This window comes from Chelonia mydas, chromosome 4 (assembly GCF_015237465.2).
Source record: "Chelonia mydas isolate rCheMyd1 chromosome 4, rCheMyd1.pri.v2, whole genome shotgun sequence".
Lineage (NCBI taxonomy): Eukaryota > Metazoa > Chordata > Testudines > Cheloniidae > Chelonia > Chelonia mydas.
The window spans coordinates 25465567-25491163 of record NC_057852.1 but is presented as its reverse complement, the minus strand read 5'-3'; the positions used below and the strand labels follow the sequence as shown (position 1 = coordinate 25491163).

The window sequence follows — 25597 nt, the reverse complement described above, 5'->3', positions numbered from 1 at the left end:
AATCAGCTTCACACACAGATTGCAACTCTGAAATCTGCTTTGGGGCTTCTAATATATATTCTTTTCTCCATCAACACTTTCTGGCTCTTATCAAAAAGGTCTAATGGGCGCAGATCCTGCAGGAGCAGCAGGTACCTGAGTGAGACATCACTTGGTGCATCAGTCCAATGGGGAGGGTTTAACTCGGAGAATCTTTCAGAGAGCCTACGGCTCTCTAGTTCCATAATAAAAATCGTTATTCCTTATGATAAAGAGAGCAAGTTTTCCTACGGGAAGATTCAGATTACCACCTCCTAAGAGCAGCAGTCAAAATGCATTGAAGCAGAACACCACCGAGAAGATTCATCAGAAAATAAATAAATAAAATGAATACATTTTAGCATTAAGAAAGCAAAACAGCACAGAGGAATCTGTTTACACAACACACACCCCGCCTTCCCAAATCCCACTCCTATGGAAGAGGACTCCCGCGCCTTTAAACTTTAAAATGCTGGGTTTTTTAATGTCTCTCTCTCTCTCGGATGGAGGATGTCTGCCCTGTGTTTCAAAGAGGCGTTTAACAATAAGAAAGCAAGAGCCCTCACTCCAAGTGACACCAGCGCCGGGCAGCCCGGTGTGTACGTGGGAGCACCACTTCAGAGGCATTAGCCCCCCACACACACCACACCCGAGAGTATTCCGCCTCCCGCACTGCACGTGTGACGCGCCCCAGACTCTCTGGGCGGGGAGGCTCTGACGGCAGGACAGCGGGGATTCTTTCCAAACCCTCCCCGCGCCCTGAACTTCTCCGCTCTGCCCCGGCCACCAGAGCCGCTGCCTGTCCCACGCGCCCGGCCTCACCTGCTCCTGCGCCCCCGCCATCCTGGGCTCCGCGCCCCGGAGCATCCAAGCCGGCCGCGGGCGCAGCTGGCCGGGGCACTCAGCCCAGCCGGGCAGGCGGCGGAGGAACCGGCCCTACTGGTCCCCCAGCTCCATCCCGCGGGGACGCGGCCCCTGCTGCCCCAGAAGCCGCCGCCGCTTGCTCCTCCGGCCGCGCCACGGCTGCGGGAGTCGGGGAGGGGAGCGGGCGGGGAGCGCGTGTGAAGGGCCCGCCGGCCTCTGGCAGCCGCCCGCTGCCTGTGCCGGGAGGGGGAGATGGGACTGGCCCGGCGCGCTCGCAGCTATTTAAGCGGCTCAAGAGGAGCGTGGTGGGGGTTTCCCCGCCCCCTGCTCCCCACGCCAGCCGGTGACCTCGGCAGGCCAGAGAAAGCGAGCTCCGCCGCTCCCCCGCAGCCGCAGCTCTGGGCCACAGGGGCCTGTGCGCCCCTAGAGCTGCCCCCCTCCGGCAGTGGGGCGGCCGGACCCCTTGAGCCTCGCTGACTGCAATGCTCCTTGTCCTCCTCTCTCTCTCCTGCCCCTGCTTTAGGTTTTCCCTTCCCTCTTCTCTTGAGTTCTTTCCTCCTTAGACTTCCCCTTGTCCGTTTCCTTTTTCTCATTTTCCATCCTTCCTCCTCTCCTTTTTCTCCCACTTTCCTTCTCCCAAGTTTTTCCCTCGGGCTCCGCCTTTTCTTTCTCTCATCCCGTTTCTTTCACGCTCTTTTCTTTCTTCTCTCTGCCTGGTCTCCCTCTTTCCCTTCCAAGTAACCCTCCCCCTCCACACCTCATTATCCACTGTGTCTGTTACCTAAAATGCAAATCGTTGCTGCCGTCTGTCCATGTTCCAGACGGCAAAATCAAAAAGGATTTGACATTGTGGATTGACCTAATTCTCTCCCCTCCCTTCTCTCAAAACATAGGCATGAGAAAGAAAAACACAAAATGCTTTATGATGTATTTGTATTGTGGTAGCACTTAGGAGCTCCAGTCATGAAGTGTATGGGGCTAGGTGCTGTACCAACACATCAGATGGTAGTCCGTGACCCCAAAGAACTTACTGGGGTGCTGGCAGACAAGGTGCCAGTTCTTGCCAGGGCTTTAGGCCTCAGCCAAGAACTGACAAATTCATTGCTGGAAACCAGCCCACCTCACGTGGGTGTTAGTATAGTTAAGATGGTTATTGGACTTACAACAACGTGTTTAGAGTTGATTAAATGCTTGTAAGCTGCTGCATACATTAATCTCACTTATGTCTTTATCACATGCTATAAGGTCACATTTAAGTTTTTGCTTTGTAATAGTAATAAATATTTGCTCTTAAACTGTGAACCCAGTCAGGAGGGATCCTCTCCTGCCCCTCAAGAAGGCCTATCAAATCTAAATGGGCCATTGTGGGACATCATAATACAAAGACTTTGTTAGTTGCCACCTCACACCAATGAAGAGGCTACCTGCAAAAGGGCTCATCCGAACAGCTTGAATTCTGGAAGGAGGAAATAAAAATAGCTGACAACAATTTTTTTCATCTTTTGCTGTTTGGACTCTCACAGGGCTAGACCTACAAAATAGAAGTAGAGATCTTCATGGTCAAGCTGGGTTAGCCCCAAAAGACATTCGGAGCTGACAGATCACTACAACTCAGTCACCTTTTGAAACCACAGACTAACTCATTTGTGTATATATGCTTGCCTGCTTTAATATTGCAATAATTCTCTAATTTCTTTTCCTAGTTAATAAATCCTTAGTTTACTATAGGATTGGCTACAAGCCTTATCTTTGCTGTGAGATCTGAGGTACAGATTGACCTATGTTAAGTGACTGGTCTCTTGGGACTGGGAGCAACCTGAATATTTTGTTATCTTTGGTGCAGGGCAACGATCTATCACTAAGGCTATATCTACACTACCAATTATGTCAGCAAAAGTTTGTCACTCAGGGGTGTGAATATTCCACTCCCCGAGTGATGTAAATTACACCAACATTGCTATGTTGGTGGGAGAACTTCTTTGGGGTGGGTTTTTTTATGCCGATGGGAGAGCTGCTGCAGCTCTGTATGTGTAGACATGGCCTAAGTCCAGCTTGCCTGGTGGGGAAAGATAGACTGAAATGCCCAAGGAGACTTTCTGTTACTCCATGGTAAGACTGTTATACTGCTTTAGGAGTTCGCACTTGTGACTGGGTTGGTGAAATCTAATGATAGAACTTGCAGTCAGTTTGGGGTTTCTGCCCTGCTTCTTGACAGTCTGCCCTGAGATTGGCATTCACGGTCATGAACCACTCCAGACAGCTTACCGAGGAAACATTGGGTATGTTGACTAGAGGGGTGAAATCTTGCTTAAAATGCAAAATTCAAGATATAAAAAAGTGGATTTCTTACTGCATTTTCAAAGTTTAATGTAAAAAGAAGAGGGAAAACTCCACCCTTATATAACCAAACCATTATGGCTGAGATTTTAATCACAAAAAGTTAAGAAATTCAAAATTAAGATTCTTGCCTTGGGCATATTTAGTACTGTGCATTAATACTACTGCTACTCATACTAATACTCAAATCTTTCAAGGTAAATTTTCTGGACAAATAAGGTTCACGCGGGGGGGGGGGGGGGAATTTAGAGAGGGGAAAGGGGCATGACCAGTGGATATGTGATTTTCCAGATCAACCAGTTACACCATGCCCAATATACAGAGTGATACCGAGACTGCAGTATACTCCCATGTATAGTGATGCTATGCTTGGAAGGGGGTAGGAGAATTCTGTCCTCTAGTTACCAAGGGTTTGGGCCTGCATCCACATGTATGACTGAGTTACAATAGCTGTGGGAGTTACGGGAAGTCAGTGGAATTATCCCCAGCAGAGACTTTAGACATAAAACTTCAAATGTCCTGATTTCCTGATGAGGGTGATTAGAATTACAATGTTAGGGTTTCATTAACAGGGGTTTTTTTTTGTTTGTTTGTTTTTTTCATAATGTATTGCTGCTTCAAAGCACTTCTGATGTGCTGGGACCCTAGAAGTGACAAGGGCTGTCTCAAAGTCAACCTTCAGTACATCTCCATTCTAACATATGCAATCCTCTACAAATGCATGGACATTCCTAATGGGTTGAATAGTCACCAAAAAAAAAAAAAAAAAAAAAGCACACATCCAATGGAGTAGAGTTGCAAGTGCTCGTGTTGCCCAATATAGGTTAGGACTTTCTCACCTGACAGCCTCTCTTTTATACTATACTGCAAATCTGCGTTATGGAAGAGGTACCTGAGCTGGATGTCTATAGGTATGGGGAAGGAGGCGAGGAGCTGGTAGCAGGGCATTCTTTGTGAAGGCCCTTTCCTTTGGAATCTGATCCCTCCAGCCCTGTTTTGTCTATAGTAACCTACATCTGTTGACCTTCAGGGCATATCTGCAAAATACATCCTTGGGCAGGGAGGGAGGGGGAAGCTGTGAAGAAGCAAATATTATTGGGGATGATGTTTAGGGAAAGTGGAAAATTGAATGTACTTTTGTGCTGTCTGGTTATTGTACATTATGGGTATGCTAGGGTTTTACTTTTTGTTTGTCTGATTAAGTATTTGTCAGACAGGCACTTCTGGTTATTTTATATATCCAAATAAAGTAATACATAAATATGGTGTATGATAAGTATATTTACTTCATTTATGGATATCCAGATATATTCACACTCATTTAGTTGGCATCTACAACATGTGGTCAGAGTGCACTGAAATCAGTGAGGAAGATGTACTGAGCATTATTTTTGCTCTTTTATAACTTTATCTTGCAACCAATTTAAAGGACACTGTCAACCTGAAAGTAACATTTGCTTGAAAATCTAGCATTGAGAATAATTTGAGAGGTTACTTCTAACTATGGATGATAAAGAAATTAGCACCAAAAAAAACCAACCACCCTCAATTTTTTCTCTTTGTGTATTTAAAACTGATTTGGATATAACCGGGATCAATGCTCCCCTGTTAAATAAGGTTTGTGCATACATGTTTGCAGCACTGGGACCTTAGTTAAGTCTTTTTCACCAGGGGAGAAATCAACAGGGGAGCTGAAAAATCCATGCAAACATTTTTGTAACTGTATTTAAAGAAAGGATTCAGACATACTATTTAAAAGGAGCTCTATCAGAAACTGGGATTTTTCTTAAAGTTAACTTTCAATATTTTATTAAATGACTAACAGTATTCCTATAAGCATAGCAAAGCAGGTTTCAGAGTGGTAGCTGTGTTAGTCTGTATCAGCAAACGAGGAGTCCTTGTGGCACCTTAGAGACTAACAAATTTATTTGGGCATAAGCTTTCGTGAGCTAGAACCCACTTCATCATTCTTTGCTGTTAACTACATGCATTCTAGTTGCGGCCTGCTACTTTTTTTTTTTTTTTTGCATACAGAACTCCTGCAATGGGGCCTGATTCTGCAGTCAGAACCTGGGCAAAACTCCTATTGACATCAGTGTCAGTTCCAATGAGAGTTGCATATGCAAGAACTGCCCATTTTTCTCCTTTTCTACCACTCACATCCTCATCCAGCCTGGCACCTCCTTTCTCCCTGGTTTCACTGATTCTCACACTGTCCCCCTGCAATCGACCCAGAATTCAAATGGCCCAAAATCATTTTCTTCCCCTGCTATTCAGTCCCCACTCAAGTCAATTGCAAACCTCCCGCTGACTTCAATAGGGCCAGGATTTCATCCAATCTGTCTCAGTTAAGTCCCTTCTCTAACTACCCAACATCTAAGTTCTTGATTCTTGCCTTTGAGACACTGCATAACTTCGCTCCTGTCTACATTTCAACACTTATTTCTTCCTATTCCCCCTTCTCATAAGAATGGCCATACTGAGTCAGACCAAGGGTCCATCTAGCTCAGTATCCTGTCTTCCAACAGTGGCCAGCGACAGGTGCCCCAGAGGGAATGAACAGAACAGGTTATCATCAAAATGATACATTCCCTGTCCCTCATTCCCGGCTTCTGGCAAACAGAGGCTAGGGACACCATCCCTGCCCATCCTGGCTAATAGTCATTGGTGGACCTATCCTCCATGAATTTATCTAGTTCTTTTTTGAACTTTCTCCGCTTAACTCCACTCAAGCTTTCTGATTAACCAGTCCTTTCATTTCCTTCTCCCACTCTAATCTTCATGCCTTTCCTACGCTGCTGTATAATCCTGGAATGTTCTCCTTTCCCTTGTGCACCACATGATTAGTCCCTCCCTCAGATCTCAATTTAAAATTCACAAGGCTCATCAGCTCAACTTTTCTATCGTAGCTTTAGTCATTACTTTGAGGAAAGGTTGAAAGTTTGGGTATGTTTAGTCCAGAGAAGAGAAAGCTGAGAGGGAATAACAGTCTTCAAATAAGTAAAAGGTTGTTATAAGGAGGACAGTGATCAATTGTTCTTCATGTGCACTAAGGGTAGGACAAGAAATAATTGGCTTCGTTTGCAGCAAGAGAGAGTTAGGTTAGATATTAGGAAAAACTTTTGAACTGCAAGGATAGTTAAGCACTGGCACAGATTACCTAGGAGGTTGTAGAATCCCAGTCCCTAGATGTTTTAAAGAACAGATTAAACTAACACCTGGCAGGGATGGTCTACATATACTTTAACCAGCGGGAATGGATTAAATGACCTCTATAAGCAGAAATCCATGATGTAGCCCATCTTACCTCTCATTCACTGTGCCCTCTCTGGCTGTATCCAGCTATGCACCATTATCTCCGCATCCTCCATGTCTGTTGTATCTCTCGTGTAACTTTAGAATGTAAACTCCTTTGGCTTGGGTCCTCATTTTTTAATTTTGCCTGCAAAACACCAAGCATACCATAAACAATTACATGAAAACATTGGGCTATTCAAGTGCACAAAAGCTTCTAAACAAGTTTTTAAATGGCTGAAACCTCCTATCACAGCCACCATCACCTTTTTCATGCTGAGATGACTCAAATACTGTTTAAGGAATTTTGGTTTGAAGAATGAGAAATTCTAGCCCAAAACAATACTTTGTGGTGAAAACTTTATCTTAATGGTGCATCAGTCATACGGAATAACAAACAGGGAATCAGAGAAGGCATTTTGATTACACCACAAATGCGTGTGTGGTACAGGAACTTGTCTAGTTGAATAGATTGCAAAGGTTGAAAACCATCATTGAAAAGATGGCTCTCTCTTGCTGGAGATTCATTTTCAATGGTCTTCCACTGAAGTCAACGGGCTAATGCTATCAATAATGAAATTCCACCAAAACAATGATTAGTTGAAGTAGCAACAACTATTTAAACTTTTTCTGGTCCTCATCATGCCAACACATTTCAAGAGACCTTATTCCAGAGTTAAGGGTTTAAAAACTGATCTTGCAGAGTCTAATGATTTAAAATCCTTTAAGAACAAGTAATAGTATATATTTAGTTACCAAGGAGAAGCTAGACACATTCATGTCAACAGAAAATGGGCTATACAAAGTTGATACTCAAGGCCTAACAGAATGCATCCATAGTAATGCCATTTAACATTTTATTGATTAGCTTTTCGTAACTTCCATTTACCAACTTCTGTGGAACACTATTGAAGTTAATCCACTGAGTGCTATCAGACTTTAATATGGTCAGGAAAGAGAGAAGCCTTGTCCTTTAAAAAAAAAAAAGAGAGAGAGAGAGAGAGAATACTAATGTTTGTAGTCCCTGCAGTAAAGAAGAAATAGCTACATGATATTTACATCTTGTGATGCATGACCAGAAAGGGTTAAGCACCCTGCGGGATGAATAACTCAAATTCAACCCTCAAAGACATATGGGGAGATAATGTTTGTGTTTTTGTGTATTTACATATAGATTGGTAGTGGTCAACAATGGAATCAATAGTCCCTGTCTATGCTGTATTCTGTTAATTCAGAGTTCAAAAGAACATCCTAGCATTTAAATTAACTGTAAACACAGGATATCGCTGTTTTCATCTCTCTTTGAAATGTATAGCCAATCATCTGCAAATGATGGAAAAAACGGTAATTGCCTTACGTTAATTTGTGGAGCTAATTACCAGTGATGGACCTACTTCAAGTCACCCTGATTGCCCATTGTAAGCCGAGGCACTCCGGCCTGTAAAAGGCGGCCTGAAATTGTATAAAGGATCCTTGGGTCCTGATCCTATCATCTCAGATCTGCTTAAGCTTCATCCGGGGAAGTTTGAGTCGCAAGATGAGATCCCAGTTTTGCTGGTATGCCCTGAATAGGACATTGAACTATAAGCTATGGACAAAATTCTAAAAGTACTCTTTGCAGCTACAAAGCTCCTCATCTCTGCTATAAATCTGAACCTCAAGAATTGAACTCATGTCTGTATGTATATTAATCTTTTAACCATAGTCTGTCTCTCTCTTTTCTTTTTTAAATACATTTTAGTTTAGTTAATAAGACTTGGCTGTAAGCGTGTATTTGAGTAAGATCTGGAATATTCATTAACCTGAGAGGTAACGTGTCTGATCTTTTGGGATTGGTAGAACTTTTTTATATGATGAAATAAGATTTTCATTAATCCTCATCATATTTGACTTGGGTATCTCGGTGGAGGCCTGAGGCTGGGTTACTTTAAGGGAACTGTGTTTTGGACTTCTGGGTAACCAATAAGGTATAACAGAAGCTGTTTAGTGCTGTCTTGGTAAATCAAAGCATTGGAATATCCACAAGATTTGAGGTTGTCTACCCCATTCTTTACAGTTCACCCTAATAGAGTGACCTCAGCTGGGTCCCCTGGGATCTCGGTCAGACATATACACAGATAACTCTCTCTCTCTCTCACACACACACACACACACACAGATACATGGGAAAATAAAATGAAAATAGAAAAGGGTGTCAGGGAACTGAAAACAACACTGATTTACCTTTGCTTTTAATATAGTTCTTCATTTGTGACAATAGCTATCATATGCTTACAGAGCCTTTTTTCTACTCAGTTAAAATATATGAATCACATATGTTCAGACTCAATTGTCCAGCCCTCCAAGTGGTATGAGGCCTTCTTCAAGACCCAAAATGATGCTAATCCACTGATGACATGCCCAAGAGCTTACTGATTTCCAAATACTACAGTGCTGAGAAAGCATATAAAAAACCTAGATAGAACCTCGATTATGAAGCATTTAGCTACTCATAGATATATCGTTAAAAACTTGAGACTAGCTCAAGTATAAGTTTGTTTATTGTCATTTTTAAGAAGGGACCACTCAAGATGGCATGAAGTAAATCTTTATTAATATTAAGTTATCAGTAAGATTTTTTTTTCCAAAGACAAATTTGGAACATTGACAAAAAATATAGAGGAAAATACTCTTCTGAACTTTCCAGTGAGTCCTTAATGTAGCTACTTGAAGCTGTAATGAGAGACACTTTCTGAAGGATTTTAGGGCATATAGCACTAAGAATGGGCATCCTAAAATTGTAGCAATGGACACATTATGAGTCTGTGGGTGGGATGTTAGTTAACACAACTGAAACTTACAGAATGATTTTCACCACTTCTCTCCACTATAATCTTAATTTAAATCACTAGCTAAACAATCTAAAGTTTTAAAATGATCTTTTGTGGGAAGGCCAGTGGGTAAACTGAATATACTAGAGTGAGAACAAGGTATATTCTGGACGCTCCAACTGATATTTTTTCTCAGGGAATATAAATATTGATTTATTTTAAGCCACTGTGACATTTAATTAGAACATGTACAAACTACAGGGGCTGGACAACAAATGCCTTTGGATACTCTAGTCAAGTCGAGTGCTTTAGAATTTTAAAATATCATCTGACTACAGACCTGATAATAGCAGTGATCCTGTGGGGGGAGAATTTAATCTAATTAATCCACAGATGGATTAATCACTTTTAGGTGCTTATTCACCAGCAAATACGAAGAATTCATTCAGCCAGCCAGCCTAAAATCTTCCAACAAGCCTCCCATAGTGCTAGTGCCCACCTGGCCACATCTCAGGAACTGGTTCAGTGAAGTGTTAAGTAGTTGCCCTCAGCAGAATATGACCATCAGCCTTTTGTTCTAAATACATCGCAGTCAGGTGGCGCTCATCCTGGAGCCAGGAAAAAAAACAAAGTGCAGCTCTCATGCAACGTGAAGCAGTATAAGGAGCCTTTGCTGAGCTCCAATTGCATCAGGAACCTCCTTAGGAACTTCCCCAGAATTTGTCATCGAGACCTGGAAAGCACATAAGACTAAAACTCTACATGATACTTCCTTGGCCCAAAGAAAAGAACAGATGTCCAATTCCAAAACTGGTTTCATTGTGTGTTATTTTTTTAAGTTGATAGGAGGCAGGGGGGATTTCCCTCTCACCAATAACAGAAGCTTTGTCCACCCTTAAAGATCAGCTACAACTAATGTTAGTAGGTGATGATGTGGAGATAGATCGTGAAAAGGGAGCTTGTAGAAGAGTTACTGGGTGGGTTCCATGTTTGTCCCTTAAGGCCTGAGCTAAATCCCATTCAACTTAATAGGAGTTTTTCTACTGACTTGAGTGGGAATTTTCTTGGGTCCTTAATGACAAGCACATCAAGTTGGCTCAGCTGACAAGTGGAAAAGTGGACTTTTTAACTGCCAGTCCTACAAATTCAACATGAGATACGAAAGTCAAAATTCTGTTCCTTTTGAGTTAAGCATCACCAGGAGAAATAAAGATTCCAATGCTGGAATCTATTTAACACATCTGTTGAGGAGACATATGGCCAGAAAAAATAATCCAGCTCACTCTCTTTCAGCTGTATTGGATCTGCATTGCTAGCAGGAGTAAAGAATAGCAAAATGTACTCTTCACGTTGGTCAGTAGACAACTACTGGAATACACTTAAGGGCGAAGCCCATCTGCAGTGGGCCACCGCAAAGCCAATGCATCACTTAAGTTCCACTAAGTGAGCTTAAGCGCTTCCTAAACCTGGTGCTGTCCCTTAAGGGGCAGATTTATTGCTGTTTTATAGAGCCAATTTTCCAACCACAATTACATTTTAAGGTCATAACTCTTCATTATTGTAAGGCACAATTGTTCCAGGTACTTCAAAGTATATGAAACATTGAATGCTAAGAGAAATTTCTTTTAAGTATCTCTGTTTCATGTATTTTATATCAAGAGTAAATTTCTCAACTCAGATGCCTGTGGTGAACCTGGCATTCAATATCCTACTTTCCCCGAAGGGGTTAATGACACGTAGAAAGGGCAGAATGTCACAGCAGAGATCCTCCATGTGTAGTTGAGAGAATTCAGACCCTCATGATTTTAAGACCAGAAAATAGACAAAATCTTTCAGTAATTTTCATAAACTTGGGCACAGTGTTTCCAGGAGTTGGACGAAATAATCACATTGCTGTTAGCACCTAAAACTACAAAGTGTACACCAGAGTGTCACCAAGTTATTTTATCTTCCAAGTTTAGATCATCAGAAATCAGGAAATGCCAGAATTAAGGTTCCTGTTCCTGCTTTATTTGGCCCCTTGTGCATATGCACTATGATATAGTTTTTAATTACATGATCACATACTATATTTAGCAGAAGAGCCCTACCTCATCATTCAGTGCACAGGATGGATGGTGCTCAGTTAAAGAGCAGCTATTCAATATTTTGCTTTATTCTCATTCTTCTGGGTGTAGCCCCATGCTTTATTTATTGCATTCTAGTCAAACCCTGCCCTGAAGACAGAATTAACAATTTCTTCATGGTTTTTCTCTGCTGATCATTGTAGCATTTGAGTACTTCACAAATATTAATTAACTTATTTTTACAATACCCCTGTGAGGTGAGGGAGTATTAGTACCTTCGTGATAAAGATAGGAATGAAGGCATAGAGAGCAGAAGGTCAAAAGTATCCACTAATTTTGTGTACCCAATTTGAGAAACCTAGGACCTGATTTTTCAGAGTACTTAGCATTATATAGTATTCTATATGTTCAAAGCACGTCTCATTGACTTCAGTTGCAGCTGTGATTCTTCAGCACTTTTGCAAAACTGACCTCAGGCACCCAGAAAATGAGGAACACACCGTTACTGATCACCTGAGAAAAGCTTGGTTTAAGTGACTTGCGTAGCATCTCATTAGAGTTCTAAGGCACAAGCAAGAATAGAATCCTATTCTACTGCCTTAACCAGGAGGCCATCCTTTCTCTTCTTGCAGTAGCCCGCCTCCTTTACAATTCTCCCCCTCCAGCCCCTTGTCTCATTCTGTTCGCCGAGAGTCCCAGTTCTCCTCCTGCAACCTAGCTCCTCATCACATCTCTCTTCCCACCCCTGCTCCCAACGGGTTCTCATTCCCAATCTTTTTGCCCAGCCAGTCCCAGTCTCCTCCTAGCTTCTCATCTGATCTCAGGACGCCTCTCCCAGTTTTCCTCCCTGGTTGTCATTCCCACTTCCACCTCAACCGAGTTTCCTTGCTTATCCCCCTTCCCCTCAACTGTGTCTCACTCCCTCTGACCTCCAGTCATCCCCTCATGTTCCCCAGTCCCAACCTCCTAACCCGGGCTTCTGATCCAATCTCAACATCCCCTCCCCGGCTCCTTGTCCCAGTCTTTTTTCTCCAGCCAGTCCCACTTCTCCCAGCACACTCTGGTGCCTCATCAGATCGCTCTCTCTCTCATAGATTCACAGATATTAAGGTCAGAAGGGGCCATTATGATCATCTAGTCTGACCTCCTGCACAATGCAGGCCACCAAATCTCACCCACCCACTCCTGCGAAAAACCTCTCACCTATGTCTGAGCGATTGAAGTCCACAAATCGTGGTTTAAAGATTTCAAGGAGCAGAGAATCCTCCAGCAAGTGACCCGTGCTCCATGCTACACAGGAAGGCTAAAAACCTCCAGGGCCTCTTCCAATCCGCCCTGGAGGAACATTCTTTCCCGACCCCAAATATGGCGATCAGCTGAACCTTGAGCATATGGGCAAGATTCACCAGCCAGATATCCAGGAAAGAATTCTCTGTAGTAACTCAGATCCCACCCCATCTAACATCCCATCACAGTCCATTGGGCCTATTTACCATGAATAGTCAAAGACCAATTAATTGCCAAAATCATGTTATCCCATCATACCATCTCCTCCATAAACTTATCGAGTTTAATCTTGAAGCCAGATAGGTCTTTTGCCCCCACTGCTTCCCTTGGAAGGCAGTTCCAGAACTTCACTCCTCTGATGGTTAGAAACCTTCATCTAATTTCAAGTCTAAACTTCCCAATGACCAGTTTATATCCATTTGTTCTTGAGTCCACATTGGTACTGAGCTTAAATAATTCCTCTCCCTCTCTGGTATTTATCCCTCTGATATATTTATAGAGAGCAATCATATCTCCCCTCAACCTTCTTTTAGTTAGGCTAAACAAGCCAAGCTCCTTGAGTCTCCTTTCATAAGACAGCTCTTCCATTCCTCGGATCATCCTAGTAACCCTTCTCTGTACCTGTTCCAGTTTGAATTCATCCTTCTTAAACATGGGAGACCAGAACTGCACCCAGTATTCCAGGTGAGGTCTCACCAGTGCCTTGTAGAACGGTACTAAAACCTCCTTATCTCTACTGGAAATACCTCGCCTGATGCATCCCAAGACCGCATTAGCTTTTTTCACAGCCACATCACATTGGCAGCTCATAGACACCCTGTGATCAACCAGTACTCCAAGGTCCCTCTCCTCCATTACTTCTAATTGATGTGTCCCCAGCTTATAACTAAAATTCTTGTTATTAATCTCCTTCCCCCTTCCTCATTTGTTCTCACTTCCAGGCTTCTTTTCCAGCCAGTCCATTTCCACCCAGCTTCTTGTCCAATCTTAGTTCCCCCCTTTGACTTACTGGCTCCCAGTCCTTCCCAGTCTCCACCAACTAATTTCCAGTCTCCTCCCACACCCCACCAGTTTCCTTCTCCCCCTTTCAGTCTCAGTTTCTGACCCTCCCATCCCAGGCTCCAATTTACTCACTTTCCCTCACATCCAGCTCTTATCCCATCACCATTGGAATCAGGCAGCTTCTTCCTCCATGTTGCCTGGGCATCTGCTGGGAGTCCATTAGGAAAGACAAGCTCCTTGCTCTTAGTTCCAGCGTGTGGACCTGGCATGCCCCACAGCAGCCCAGAGGAAAGTCCAGGCTGGAGCATATTTAGAGCGACTGGAATCTTCAGAGATTTTAGCTGTGAAGTTCTAGCAACTCTTTGCTGAGCATTTTTTCAAAAGTTTATAATTTGGGTACAATTTTCATGGGGATGGCAAAAAGGCATAACCCTGACATAAAAGACACTCCTGCCAAATTTCAAGTCCTTGCTCCAAAGCATGGAGGTGATAGAGCTTCTCAAAGCTTCTCCAAATTTTTGTAACACGGGCAAAACAATGTATTTTCTCTAACTTCACTCTCAGAAATGGCTGAAATATTTTGGAAGAAATGGCTGAAATATATTTAAAAAAAGAAGAAGAAGAAGAAAAAAGCCTGAAGCTGACAACTAGCATGCAAAAATTTAGCCTGAATGGTTAAAGTTTGGCAAAGTGATAACAAGCAACTGAAAACAGGATTTTCAGATGTGAAGTATTAGGCAACCTTAATAATAGGCAATGTTACCTGCTCTGAATATAATGCATATAAAGGTAATGGGAATTCAATAACAAAAAGTCATATAATGTTTTAGAATCCTAGAGAAGATATAGAGTTTTTATAGATAACAAAAATATCGTAAAGCCAAATATGTTTTGACATTTAAATTTGCAAGGTGAGGTTTGCTCTGGTCACAACATTTATTAATATCACAAATATATGTTTAGGTGTATGACGATAGATATAAGCAGGCACACTGACAGTGTTTAGTAATAAAAAGCTTCTCTTTATGTTGATGGTATTTTACTGTCACAAAACCAAAAATCTTTACAATATATTTTGCTGGAAACAGAAAAACACATTCTGCAGTTTGCAGTCAAATTAATTTGCAAAAATCAAATTCACCAAATGTACCTAGGAAATATACAGACATAAGTACACGTGAAATGTTTAAAATACTATTAGGGATGTCAATTAATCACAGTTAATGCATGCGATTAACAAAACAAATTAAACTAGATTTTAAAAACTGTCAATTAATGGTAGGTTTAATTGCACTGTTGAGCAATAATAAAATACCAATGTAACTTTATTATAAATAATTTTGGATGTTTTTATACATTTACAAATATATTGATTTCAATTACAACACAGAATACAAAGTATACAGTGCTCACTTTATATTATTTTTATTACAAATATTTGCACTGTAAAAAAGATAAACAAAAGAAATATTTTTCACTTCACCTCATACAAGTCCCCTCAGTCCTCCTCCTTGTTCAGCTGATCGCTAAGGCAAAAAGGTTAACAAGAGATAATGCTGCCTGCTTCTTATTTACAATGTCACCTGAAAGTGAGAACAGGTGTTTGCATGGCACTGTCGTAGCTGTCATTGCAAAGTATTTATGTGCCAGATATGCTAAACATTCGTACGTCCCTTCATGCTTTGACTTGTACGCTCTAACATTTTAGATTGCTTTGTTTTTGAGTGCAGTTATGTTAAAAAAAATCTACCTTTGTAAGTTGCACTTTCATGATAAAGATTACACGACAGTACTTGTACGAGATGAATTGAAAAATACTATTTCTTTTATCTTTTTTACAGTGCAAATATTTGTAATAAAAATATAAAGTGAACACTGTACACTTTATGTTCTGTGTTGTAACTGAAATCAACATATTTGAAAATGTTAGACTAGCTGCTGACAGGATAAAACACCAGCAGGTAGAGGAGTTCCCAAAGGAGCTTTCTTTAAAGTGAAAGAATGATAAATGTGGGTCAAGATGCTGCTTCCCCAATTAGGGGGCTAACCAAACTAAACAGATATTTCAAAGATAAAAAAATAAAAAAGGCCTGGATGGCACACAGAATACTGAGAGGAAGTATGAATTTTTGGAAACTAGAACACACTAATTTAGGAAGTATAAGGGAATTTTATATTTATATAGCACCTTTCATCCCAAAGGTTCCTAAAGTGCTTGGCAAATCTAACAAATTGATGTACACTATATACCATACATAGGAATCATTTTATCTGCCACTGAAAGGTATCCCCACTGGGGTGAAGAGTTACAGCTGTTTAACAGCTTAGGCTAAGTTGTGAAGACTACTGTATCAAATTAAAGCTGCAGGGATCTTCAGTAGGCATAATATAATTAACACAGATGGAATTTGGTCAGAACCTGGGGTCGAACATCTAACTCTTGCAAAAAGCATTGCAGGATTTTTAAATGATCGCCAATGGTCAAGACCTCAGTTTTATACTGGCTGCTTATATAGCTCCCATCACTACAGCATTTGAATATTACTCTCATTTTACAGATATGGAGCAGAGGCACAGACAGTTAGTGTCAAGGAACAGATTAAGGCAGACGGATAAACCCAAGGTCACACAAAGTCTGGCAGAGCTGCAAACTCAACTCAGATCTCCAGTGTCCCAGTCCAGTGTCTTAAACACAGGATCATCCTTCCTCCATCTCATCTGAAGGATGGCAACTCCAGAAAAAAGTTATCCCTCCCCAGCACCATAATTGGGCATTAGTTCACTGGAGTTTCAGACAAAAGAACAACTGAAATAGCAGCACTGCTTCCCGTGGAACCTAAGCCTGGAAGCACAGTCCCTGACCAACACATCAAGAAACCCAGAATACTGTTAATCTAGTGAGCAAAGGCAGACAGGATGGAGTGCACAGCTATGGAATGTCAAACAGATTGGACATCAAAGGAGCAGTGCAGAAACCACAGAAAAGATCCTACTGGGTATAGATTCAGCAGGATGAATAGTTTTCCTTTCAGATATTAATGTCAGGAGTCTCAATCCTTTTAAGGAAGTGGTGTTTGCCCATGGTCAATTATGCTATTTTCACTGCAAGACAATGTGCACAAGCAGAGCCTGGTTATTAATTTACAAAAAGCAGCAGTAGAATAGTATTAGGTATGTGAAGTGCATAGTCATGGAATAGGTGCATTATGTTACAGAAAGAAAAGAAATGGTGTCTCCAGACATCGCAGGATGTTTAGTAGTCAGAGCCAGAAAGGAGCTAGAAAGAGAGCCAGAGAAATGTTACATTGTCAGAGATCACAAAATAATCTGTGATCCCTTTGTTTTCTATGTGCTATACCACATGGGATTATAAAGCAGCATATTTGGAAATTCATCTGTTGATTTGTAGCCTAGAGCAGAAAAGAAACATATAATAGGAGTATCACCCTGCATCAATGAGCCAAGTGGATTGACCCAGTGGTTGGATTTGCTCCAAATGAAATTTGTCAGTGCTTTAGGAAAGCTACAGGTTGGCCTGCCAATTAACATGAGCATTATTTCTGAGTCACATGGCAAATGCTCACAAGTGACAAGGCTCACACCGTCAAGATGACTGAAAACTTCAAAATACTTCTACACATTTCAATAGGTTTCTACCACATTTTCATTTCGAAGAAGGAGAATCGAGAGCTGACAAGAGCCAGCGTGCCTTACTTGATGTGTGAAAGAAGTAGGGAATTGGAATACGTGAAGGCCACATTCATTTTTTTGCCTTACAAAGAGCTAATTCCTGAGATGCATTCCAAGTCACTGCTGCATTAGAGAGCCAGCTGGATGTCCACTGTGCGACAAGGGAGAGTATTCATGTAGGCTGGGTTTTATAATCAAGTAGCCCCTATTGAGTCATCAAGCTGGATTTGGCTGACTTCTGGATATTCATCAGGCTACACCCTATGTTCACACAAAGGTATCTAAAAGCATATTGAAAAGCATATGCACCTTTATTTTTACGGATGCAGATCAGACAACTCCCATGCCTAATATGTAGTCAGTCAAGAAGGCAAAGTTTAAATCAGTTTGCATTATTGGATAGCTGACAAATGGATATTGCTATGTTTAAAACAACGGATTTCTGTCTCCTCACGGCATTTTTACCAGCATGACCCACAGCTTTTGATACTCCTACTGCACTGAGTGTACTTAGCCTACAATCCACTGATATACTTGTTAAAAAGTCACTTCAGTGTACAAAATTAATCCAATAACTTTGACTATTTAGCAGCTTTCCTCTCACCCCATCTACTGAACTCTCTCTTCTAGACTTCTGAAGAATCTGAAAACTGAAGTATTTCTTTGAGTTTTGATGCAAGAGGTAAAATGCTTTGTTGCTTTTTAGTGTGTATTGATTGCCCATGTGTGCCCTTTTCAGACAGCATTCCATGAATAGCATTTATTGATAAGGAATTAATTTTCAAACGTGGATGCCTAAAGTTAAGCAGCCAAATCCATCTTTCGACATTAAATACTCATTTCAGGCACCCAAGTTAGCCCCAGGTGCTTAGTTATGGATGTAGATGCCTAAGTTTAGGACCCACTTTTGAAGAATAAGCCCACAGGATGCAATTCAACTCAGTATGAAGGCCCTTGCAGTACCCTGGGCATTATGAAAAAAGCCCTAAAAGTCATAATCTCTGCCAGAGCAGTTTTGACTGTGACAAACACTTGTGACGGTCATACTTTCAGCTTCCCTACTGAAGTTTTCCAAGCCTAGGCAAATGTTCTCATACTGCAATATTTTAATTTTAATTGTTTTATTTAAAAACAAACAAACCAACCAACCCTTGGGTAGAGACTAGGCTAGGAAAGTTTCACCTGAAAGGTGAATGTTTCAGAATGCTATAAACATTGAAAAGGGGCCTTAGCAATGGAAACACTTAGGCTACCTTTATATATATTTATATATATATATATATATATATACACACACACACACACACATATACATACATACACACACACATATATATATACACACACACACTTACTCCAACTACACTGTGACTCTACAGATTTAATTAGGAGCAGTGGAGGGGGGAAAAAAAAGAAGACGACGACGAAGAAGAAAAAAAGACCTACCTGGAAAGGCTTCAAGTTCTACAGATTAAAGCAGGTGGAAGTATATTTGGATATGAAATAAGAACCTCCAGTGTGTCCTTGAACAGACAGATTGGCAACAGTTAAAATCCCAAAGGAATATACCTTTAGTAGCAGTGATGTATCACTTCTTGAATGGCTTAGCCCAGAACACTTAGCAGAAAAGCTTCTATTCCTGTTAAGTGTGAACTCTAGGGAACTTGAAATATCACCTAAGAGATCCCCAATGGAACAAACATCCCAAATGTTATGGCAAAACATCAGTTACATGTGTAGTTCTTTCACTGTATACCCGCCAATAACAATCCAGCATCTTCTAAATGTGCTACTTTCCAGAGAAAGGTTATAAAAGCTCAAGTACATCCAAGACCTTCTCCTTGAGGCTTGCCCTGACGAGTATCTCAGTGTTCAGACACCAACTCTGTTTCCATAGTCCCTTCACTTTTGCAATTCAGTAGGAGATGGGCCATTTGCTATGATGCACTATAGGATGGGGAACTCATTTTCCCATTGACGTTCATCTCAATGAGATTTTCAAATCTACCTAAGGGATTTGGACATGCAATTCCCATTAAAAATAATTACACGAAATGGGCTACAAACTTCAAAATCACTACCAACCCATGCTGTTTTGCAAATTGGATGTGGAAGTGAAGAGTCTCATAGAAAACATTGAATTCCCTGAGCCATATAGTACTCATAAAGGCTATGTTAGAGTTGATCTGTATATTATCCTTAAACCAAAAGCAGAATGAAAACAAGATGACCTTGGAAGGCCAACACATCTATTCATCCCAATTTTTTGCCTATATTTTTCACTACTACAAGGAGATCTGTCCCCTGTTGGCTCTCTCATCTCTCCAGGAGACCAGAGAGGGGAAAAAGGGAAATTTTGGTGATAACATGTCCTCCCCTCCAGGGGAAACAGGAGAGCCTACTACCAGATTTCCTTCCCAAATCCAGAACCTGTGAGCAACAGTAGAATGGCCCTTTCAGTTGCTGCTCCTTTCTTGGCACCCCAGAGAAGGGTGTGTGGGAGCCCAAGGAAGCACCTCGTATATCAGGCTTTCCCAAACTTACGAAAAACTAAGGCTTCTTCAGGAAAATGAACCCAATTATGGATCCATTCAGGCCTGCCACGTGTTGTTGAAGGCCTACACATCTTAATTTATACATTCTCCATGCCCCCACAGTTAGTCCTTCATCTTCTCCAAGGGGACCATGCCCTTCCCAGTTCCACATTCTATATGATGTGCGCACGCAAACACACATGTCTGGCTGGATGTAGGCCTGATTGATGGCATGGAGTCCTTTCAGGTACGTTTATTTCCTTTTGCCCATTCTTTTCCATGTGCTATATATTGCCACAGATTAGTTGCATTGCCACCTCAGCACATGATTTCAATACCCATGACATCATAGTAGCACCAGAATTGGAGTGTTCCCCCTTCCTTTTTGATCTACTGTAATCACTGTGCCTGTTGTAAGTAGAACCATTTTAGCTCTTTGTACTAGTCCTTTGGGGAAAAACAGGATCATGTGGGAAACGTTTGTGTGTATTATCTGATGGACAGCTGTAAGTACAGTGCATGTCAAACTGCACCCATGGCACTGGAAATATACTGCATCGACGGATTACATAGGAAAGCTCTGGTGTTTTTTTCTCCCTCCTGGTAGATAAATGTAACAGCATGCAAACAAACATTAAACTGTGTCCCTAGTCACAGTAATGTGGTTTAGTACATGTACTTACATCCAGCAGGAACAAATGAAGGCTTCTCAAATAATCCACTTCTCCTCTTCACCAAGCAGACGAGCTCCAGTATATAAACTGTTCTCTGTCTGTAGTTTTAGTTTCTGGGCTTTGCTCAGTCTAATTCTAATGAGTTTAGGTAATCCTTATTCCATCTGGCACAGCACTCACCAGTACAAGTTTAACTTGCCCAGCAGAATAGCTGAAAACACCACATTTCCCCAAAATGAAACACACAGTATCAAACCTGCTTCAGGGAAGCAAAGAATGAACCCAGCAGTGCACACAGGTGTAGTGTATGGGCATCGTATCCCTTTAAATAATTTGTGAACCCTCTAGAAGTGTTCACTATGTCCTATGTTTTAAAAGCCACCAGAACCCTGCAAGAGCAGTACTATGCATATATAGCCAGGCCCTGCAAATTGTGTGTATTCAGTAAACAAAGTTATTTGGACCCCACCCTACCTGTGTGGTTCCTTCAGCTTATGTTTGTTGCGTAAAGAGCAAAAGATGCAACAGGTATATATGTACAACTTCCACTGTCTCCAGTAAAAACTACACAGATTGACTTGAGAGCCTCGAGAGCCAAGTATAGCAGAAACAGTAAAAGTAAAGACAGAGAGAAACTGACACACAAAATCCTTCAAAAGAACAATACAAATTCCCCAGAAGAGGGAGAATGGAGAGTCCTAGAATCTTTGGTTAGACAGCATTTTCCTGCTTCAATGAACTCTCTCTAATCCATCTCTCCTTCGCTGTGGGGAGGGTGATTCAAGCATCAAATCAAAGCATCCCTGGCGGGTGGGAGTCAGCCTTGACTGTCTTAGTGATGTATACTCCACAGCCTCACACAGTTCAAAAGCAGAAAGCAGGTGAAGCCATGATAACATGACAGAGAAGCAAGAGAATAAAAGAATTTTTTTAAGGGCCTGTAGAGAGAGGCTGTGGGATGAAGCAAGCAGAGACACTTCCAGGACCGAATAAGGTACTTTTTGTATCCTGCTTTCCAAGTGAATTGTTGCTTCCTTACTTAATACTGGGGGTCTGAATCTATATATTTAAAATAGATTTTAAAGACCCTAATTATGGTCCCAGATGCACAGATGCTTTTGAACATTTTGGACTAAAGCTCTAAAAACTCATAAGGCACCCTGGGCAGCGAGCCCAATCTGTGTGTGCATGTATGTTGGAAAGAAAATAATTACAATACAGTCTATTTCAATGTAAACTGAAACAGAACCATTAGCACAGAACAGTCCTCACACACACAGTAGGAAATCCATAGATAAAATCAGTTTGATGCCACTCAGTTCAGACTTCTCCTTTTCATTTTGGCAAGAAAAATAATTTCCTATTGTAGTGCATTTTCCACACTGTGATGTTTGTTGAAATCAAAAGTACTCACACCTCTATTCAATGGAAAATTACCCCTGGTCTTCCAATGGCTGCTATTTTGGCTCTTCAGTTTACTGATCCTATTCAACTGAAAGCTGGTTGGCCTTCAGAAACCATGTTGTTTACTATTTTAATTTCCCATCCAGAGCCCCAGGCCACTGAAGAGTTGGAAAACTCAAGCCTTCAATCTCCCTATATGAAATTGAATCTGAATCAGTACAACCCCTTAAAAGCATTTCTATAAACACAGAAGGACTTTAGTCCTATCTCGAGCGCACGCAATACTGCTGCATGACCATTCTTAAGGGAACCTTAGCCTGAGGCTCTTAAAAGCCAGGGGTTCTCATAAGGCCCCAAGAATTTCTTTTGCTCTTCCACCCTAATTTTACCCTGCTTCCCCTATCCTCAGAATGAACCACATCATAGTGATGCTTCCTACCACCTGACCACAGCTTCCTCTATCATGCCCTTTTGCACTATTTCACATGTCCATCATGTGGTTCATTCTTTGGAGCAACAGCTCCCCTTTGATCTCCCAGAGCTGGGATTGGCTTCTCCACACACAGCATCTTCTGGATGAAAAGGAGGTAGCAGAAGAATTATGAGAAATAACAGAAGTTAGAAATGGAAAAGACCTATTAGATTGTCTAGTCCAGCCTTCCCACAGCTTCCACTGTCAGTCAATGCAAGGCATATCCTCCGGGAGAACATAGATATATGTTGTTTCTTAATTCTCTCTGAGTCCCAGATACAATGTGATTCTCCCAAATAACTGAAATAAAGCAAGCAGCTTGTGTTTTGTATTCCACATATACTAACACATGCTTACAAACTGCCAAGTGTATTTAAGTGTCCCAATTCTGTCAGCAGCCAATAGCTGATGCAGCAGAAAAAGGTGAAGTCATTCTTTCGTCTTATCCCTACCTGTTGTTTTCCCTTTGATTTTAAGGTGTTGGTTTGACCAATTTATCTAAGAGATCATGTCTCTGCCTGTGAGATACTGCCCAGTTGTGATCATGACAGCTGAACTTGCATTTGATTGACAAAAGAGAAAGGAGTCTGCTGGCAGGGCATTCACCATTACAGTGCCAAGGAATTTACTCTCCCCCTTGCCTTCTAATATTCCAAGCATGTTATTCCAATTCCATGTTCATATTCCAATTTTCAGGGAATGCTGCAAAGCCCATCTTTTTTTTCTTGGCTGGTAAGGAGCGGGGTTAGGCTGGGTAGTGGAGTCCGGGAAGGATTCTGTTGCAGGGTTGTTACATTTATGTTATTGGCAGTGGTATTACAATCTGTGGGTAGCTGACATCTGTTTACTTTAAGAGTTCATTTTTAAAGCCAATGTCAAGGGTGTGCAGAGCTTGGGATGGGTGCTCGGCTGTGGTTGAGTCGTACAAATTGCAACAAACAAATAAGTGGTTGGATCTACCAGTTCTACAGCTAATTAGTGTCACTACAACATTAGCTCCTGACAACTGAAGCAATCTTGTAGTGCAATTAAAAAAAAAAAAAAAGTTCGTGCACCCACTTTCTGCACCATTCATAAGAGATGAACAGCAGGGTAGATTTAAAGAGAACTTTGACGTCAAACATGGCATACATTCAGATGGCCATTCTGCACTGCCCCAGGATCCTGGTGAAGGTTGCTTCTAACAAACTGCATTAAATAATTTTTTTGCACAGAAAATTCACTGACAGATTTCCTGAATAATTTTTTGATCTATGAAGTGTTTGGATCATACTTACGAAACCTCTTATGGCATGCAAAATTTGTAAGTGAGATGGATTCCATTTGAACCAGTTATTGTCTAGATAATCCAGATTAAAGTGAGTTTCCAAAATAAAAATCCCAGTTTCTGCACAGCTTTTATAATCACTGACACCACTTCTGACCTACGCATTTTACGGTTCCATCTTTTTCTGCTCCTTTCCTTTCCTTGCCAGAACTTCCCCACTGTCTCATACCATCCCCAGCTCCTGATTTTTTCAGATAATGCCTTCCTTTCCTGTTAAAACTCCCTGAAGGTTTCCTCCTCTCAACGTCTGCCCTACGTCCCCACCTGAAACTCAGACATCAAACCACTGAGAATAGGCAATAAGGGTACGACAAATAAATCAGGCTTTGCCTATTCTAGCATTTTCTTGACCATCAATGAGAGACCATATTGATCTGGAATCATTCTCGGTCATGACCAAAACAGAGAGTTATTCTAATTGAATGCAATGCATGGTAGTCCTGTTCCTCCATTTTAAACTAATTTTGCTCGCAATCATAACCTGGCCATGTCGTGTCATCAGGACTTTAAGCTGAATTTCCCACTGAATTGAATGGTGAGTGCTGCTTGAAAAACAACAGCGCAACACTGACCCGATTTCTGCAACACATTTGCATAAATTAACAGCACAAATGAATATTTCTACAGCACTGAATTTTTACACACTTGAAACTTAGGCAGTCACTAACTATTTCTAAGATTAAAAGCCAGTCATGAAATAAAATTTAAAGTAGTAAGGTCACGACCTCACCTCTGTAACCAGAGAGACTCTGCTCCTCCCACCACTCCCCTCCCGCCCCACCTCTGTGAGGTCACTGCCTTAACTCCCTGTACCCAGAAGGTATGTCTAAAAGGGCTGCCGCAGCAAGCCTCCCAGCCTGGGTTGCCAAACTTGGGCTAGAGAGGCTCATGCCAGTTCTCTAAAAATAGCTGTACAGACAGTGATTTGAAGGTGTGGTTCAGGTTGGAGTTTGTGCTTTGAAGCCCAAGCAGGGGAAATGTCAATCCTTGATCCACACCAAAGCTGCCTTATACCATTACTGGTCAGATGGCGATCATCCTTGAATAAGTGCTTCATCAGAGCAAGACCCTCAGCTAGTCACCTGCAGAGTCAGTTCTGGAGAGGGGGTTAACATGTGAGGGAATGGTTAGGGGTGGGATTTCTGGGAAAGGGGAGGGGATACCCTGTGGGCATGGCAGAGAGCTGGGAGGGGACTTTCAACTGGCAAACTAAGGAGGTTCACTGCCTGAAAGAACTGTCAGTTCCAATAGCTATTAAGCATGACAACAATACTGAAAATCCATCAACTGTGCCACACTGGCACATAACGGATTGAGCATCAATTAATTGAACACCAGTGCTTAACTACAAATTTCAAGGGTATCTTGCACCCTGTCATTTGCAGGGGTAAGCTGTGGGGCTCATATGATTGAGGCTGAGTTGAGCGTGTGCCAGGGTATGCAACACATTCACATGGTGCTTGCAGCGTTGAAACTTTAATGCAGGTAAGCATTGTAGGAGTTTACTTGAAATCAGCAGCCAAATTTGACTCATGCAGGAATGAATCACAGATGTTAGAGATGGACTGGATCGCTTAGGCCTCCCAGACAATCTCCCTGCCAGTGCAGGACATTAATGTTTTGATCAGTCTAGCTTTAAACATTACAGGTAATGGAGTATCTACCATTTTCTTTAAATCCATCAGAGCCTGGAATCACATTTCACTCCCAGGAAGTTTTCCCTGTTATGCAGTCTACATATTTCTATTCTTCATTTCATCACATTATTCTTATCTGCACCCCTGCTTTTAAAATGTTCAGTGCAGAAATTATTCTTTC

General features: G+C 41.6%; 1 protein-coding gene across 32 annotated transcripts in view; it reads right to left on the bottom strand.

The window, feature by feature from the left end:
* Window positions 1-25597, bottom strand: part of LOC102931316 (melanopsin) — a 140942-nt gene that overhangs the window by 67255 nt on the left and 48090 nt on the right. For 16 of the 32 annotated variants that reach the window (XR_005225083.2, XR_005225081.2, XR_005225080.2 and 13 more), the window contains 2 exons: window positions 9823-9931; window positions 6527-6661 (listed from right to left, as the gene is read on the bottom strand). Coding sequence is in view for 2 of the 32 variants with exons in the window: in XM_037896906.2 (XP_037752834.1) it covers window positions 841-885 (45 nt within the window). In the remaining 30 variants the exon portion in view is untranslated. Of the gene's footprint in view, window positions 1-840; window positions 2414-6526; window positions 6662-9822; window positions 9932-13810; window positions 14951-18814; window positions 18892-25597 lie in introns of those variants that run through there. The other 16 variants (XM_037896902.2, XM_037896901.2, XM_043545177.1 and 13 more) reach the window with 7 other exon arrangements.